Source organism: Etheostoma spectabile, chromosome 17, assembly GCF_008692095.1.
Source record: "Etheostoma spectabile isolate EspeVRDwgs_2016 chromosome 17, UIUC_Espe_1.0, whole genome shotgun sequence".
NCBI classification, from domain to species: domain Eukaryota; kingdom Metazoa; phylum Chordata; class Actinopteri; order Perciformes; family Percidae; genus Etheostoma; species Etheostoma spectabile.
The window spans coordinates 9,216,222-9,220,019 of record NC_045749.1 but is presented as its reverse complement, the minus strand read 5'-3'; the positions used below and the strand labels follow the sequence as shown (position 1 = coordinate 9,220,019).

The window sequence follows — 3,798 nt, the reverse complement described above, 5'->3', positions numbered from 1 at the left end:
GCAAATAGAAGTTATTGTCATTTGGTATAGGTTGTCAAGCAAATGGGGCGGTGCCCGTTATTTTATGCCAAGAAATTGGGAGAAAGTTGTTGCAGTTTAGTGTAATGTAAGGAAAAGATACTGAAATTGCAATACTTGGAATAATATACAAAATATTTACAATACCTGGAAATAGCCATCATTGGTGTGCTCTTAATTACATCAACACTTATATCACCTGGATAAAATATAATTAGATATCAAGGTGTTTTTTAATTCACTTATTGCATATCTAACATCTGTGCTTAATGATTACTGATGCCTCCAATGTTGAAAAGCTCCTTCCTGACAGTATCACCTCTAAAAGAGTCCAATTTGGGAAGATCCCTGATATAAATCTAGTGCCATCTGTGCCCAATTTACTTTCAGGTCGTGGATTATTGAATTTAATGATATGGGTGTTTATCGACGAATGCTTTGAGCCTATGAGGTGGTCACGTGAAACACTAATAGTGTTTGTGTGACGTGTCTGGTGGAGAGACGGGGGGCAGACGCTTTAAAGACCGCGCGCAGGTCATCTCATTCACGCTGCAAGACTGACAGGGAGAAGCTGAGGAGCGAAGTCCACACACCAAGGGATCATCACCACTATTCCGGTTTGATGAAACTTGAAGATAGGAAGTAGGCTAAACTATGAGAAGTTTTTCTACACACGCGTAATTACGCACGTCAGTCCGTTTCCTTCTTTCAAGGTGCTTCTTTTTTAAAAGGATGCTGGACCCCAAGGACAGTGGGGTGACTATGATGTCCAGTCATAAGATTTCCTTTTCTATAATTGATATATTGGATCCGAACAAATTCAACAGCAAAAGGGGAGACGAACTTTCGATAGTCAAGGAAAAGTTCCCTGTGCCTCATGAAGAGGGAATAAGTTTGGACTCGGACAGCACTGCAGCTGAAGACTTCAGAGTTGAGCGCACGAAAGCAGGTAGAGAAAACAAACCATTTTAGAACACATTCCTATGGATCAAACGTTAGTTTGTAATATTTGGTCTTGTTTTCTGTATTGCACGTGTCGTTTATTTCAAAACATCCAGACTTCAACAAATACGCATCGCCATACTGTCACATCTTAATATTGTAAAAATAAAAATGCATGAATAAAATAAATATTTCTTGTGAAATCGTAGAATACAAACTTTTTTTCTCCGTGACTAAACAAAACATCAACACGTGAGACGGTATTTTCTATCAGATTTAATGTCATCTCTGTATGACCTTCCCTCAATTTCTAAGGCTGCGTTTCCTTTCAAGGCAGCCACAAAGGCTTGCTCCCAGAGCCCCGGCGTGTGATTGGCACTGGGACAGGCAGGCTAGATAATTGTTTAAATCGTCCCATTGAGGATGCCTCTGCGCGCTTTGATCGATATCCCATTACTGCATCCTGCATATCTCCCTCCAGCACCTTGCAGGTACAAACTTCACACCCCATCCATGTCTGATCCTAAATATCGTTCGATTAAAACTTCCCTTTAAATAGATGACATTTATCGATCCACCAGCAAATATGAAACTCCATTAGCACGTCACGGCTGAGGTGGCGTAGCGGGATTTAGACGGGATTTCTTTCCGCAACATGACATTTGAGGCGCTGTGTGGTTTATAAATTATTTAGGGATTAGTGACCAAGTCTCCCCCTCTCCTCTGGATCTATGCTCTGTTCCGCTCGAGCGAGCTCAGGATCCAAATCAAACACTTTACAGATGTAAACTTCTGGGCCTTCTGTGTTTGGTATTTAAACTGCGGTTCAAACAGGACTATAAGGCACATCTCTACACAATGAAGACACATGTCTTAGGTAGGTGTAGGTGGGCCTTCAGCTTTGAGATTTGCCACTTGACTTTAGTCTTGTCGGGAGCTGTCCTTTCAGCACCACGGCCAATTTATCCCATTTGACCAGTTTTTAACTTTTTTAATGTACATAGACAAACCAAACGGTACAACTATCAAATTTTAATTCTACTTTTATTTCTTTTTTTGAAAATCAAAATCTTCAAAAAATATAGTTTAACAATGTAAAAAGAAATTACCTTGCAGTCAATCAGTTACATTTTTAAGAACCACCAGGGAAGGCAAGCCTTTATGTTCAATATTGTTGTCATCTGACTGAAAAGCACTGAAAGTGTTCCCACTCTTAAAATGAATGTTGTCCTTCAACATGAACTGAATATGAATAGGGCATGTACAGTTTCACCCGTAAGCCTACATAGTGTATTAGTACCCCAAGGACTGGAAAAGGAATTAATATAACTCAAATCTAGCTAGTCCTTACACTATCCAGATGCTAAATTTGTTGCAGATCCGATGTGAACCAACTATTTCTTTTATTTTCAGGGGAAGATGATGAACACTCTGCAGCCTCCAGGCATCATGCGGTTGTTGCTGACCCCCTTTTGCTCTCCCCACCGGCTGAAACAGAGCCTTGTCTCACCGCGGAGCAGGATGAGGGAGAGTCAACTGCCACCCTGCAGGACCCCTCCCCTCACAAGCGGCGGCGTTCGGACCAGGCCTGTGCCAAACCACGGCGTGCCAGAACAGCGTTCACGTACGAGCAACTGGTGGCTCTGGAAAACAAGTTCCGCGCGACCCGGTACCTGTCTGTGTGCGAGAGACTAAACCTGGCTTTGTCCTTGAGTCTGACCGAAACCCAGGTGAAAATCTGGTTCCAGAACAGGCGGACGAAATGGAAAAAGCAGAACCCTGGGGCGGACAGCACCTTGCAGGCCGGCTCAACCTCCCTGGTCAACGTCAGTCCAAACCCGCCTACCTGTGGGCCAAGCCCCGCCAGCTTCCACCAAACTTTCCCCACCTTCAGCTCTGGGAATGTGATGTTCCACACCACTGGTGGTGTTCCGCTTTCATCCACTGGGGGGCTCTTGCATCCCTTCATTTCCAGTGGTTTCGTCCAGCCGACTTATTTCAATCCACATCTATGAGAGAAGCCGATACTGACATATTGCAGCCGGTGATACTTTTGGGCAAACAAATATAACTACTCACAGCTGAGCGTTCAATGCCCAGAATCATTGTAACTGCTGCATTAATGTCATATCATGTTGAACAAACTCAGAAGAGAAGGAGGCTCCAGTTTGACAGCTTTTGCCATGTCCATTATCATTTTCCTTAACTGGGTAACCTTTAGAGAAAACCTCCACATGAGACTCTAAGTAGGCTGTTGACTGTCTTTAATCTTTTGTCATGCACCTTTTTCAAAACTTGAACATCATTACAAAAGACCAAATTAAATCTGTGACAAAGTCTAACAATTATTCAAACATTCATGTTCCTTCATAGCTATGTGAAAAGACTGCACAACATGCACTGTTGTATATCATTGTGTTTGCTGAAACGCCTGCTAATGATGTATGTTTAACAGCTCATACAGTTTCATTTTCTGCATTGGTGTACGGTCTTACATCTCAAACGGTGGCATTTTGCAACCATCCAATAACCAGCTGTGTGTCTACCTCTCAAAGGCTTGCACAGTCACGTCTGTTGTCATTTATACAACATTATCAGTGTAACTAAATTAAAAAAAAATAAAGTATCTGTGTGTGGCTCCAATGTTACAAAGTAAAAACATCAGATTTCAAATAAAAATGAATTGCAGGACATTCACATCTATCTTCACATTCATTTGGTGAGATGTGAAATCAGCAATAGGTTTGTAACAGTGGTGGATCATGTCCTTGTTAAAGGGGCCATTGAAAATGACTCATATGCTGCCATCTCTTGGGCAACAAAGTGGGATGAGGGATC

The 3,798-nt window shown here is 42.2% G+C and overlaps 1 protein-coding gene across 1 annotated transcript; it reads left to right on the top strand.

The window, feature by feature from the left end:
• Positions 1–592: 592 nt before the first annotated feature.
• Positions 593–3,543, top strand: nkx1.2la (NK1 transcription factor related 2-like,a). The gene is made up of 2 exons (XM_032541387.1): positions 593–967; positions 2,374–3,543. The coding sequence occupies exons 1-2, from the start codon at positions 751–753 to the stop codon at positions 2,973–2,975; spliced, it is 819 nt and encodes a 272-aa protein (XP_032397278.1). The 5' UTR covers positions 593–750; the 3' UTR covers positions 2,976–3,543.
• Positions 3,544–3,798: the final 255 nt, after the last annotated feature.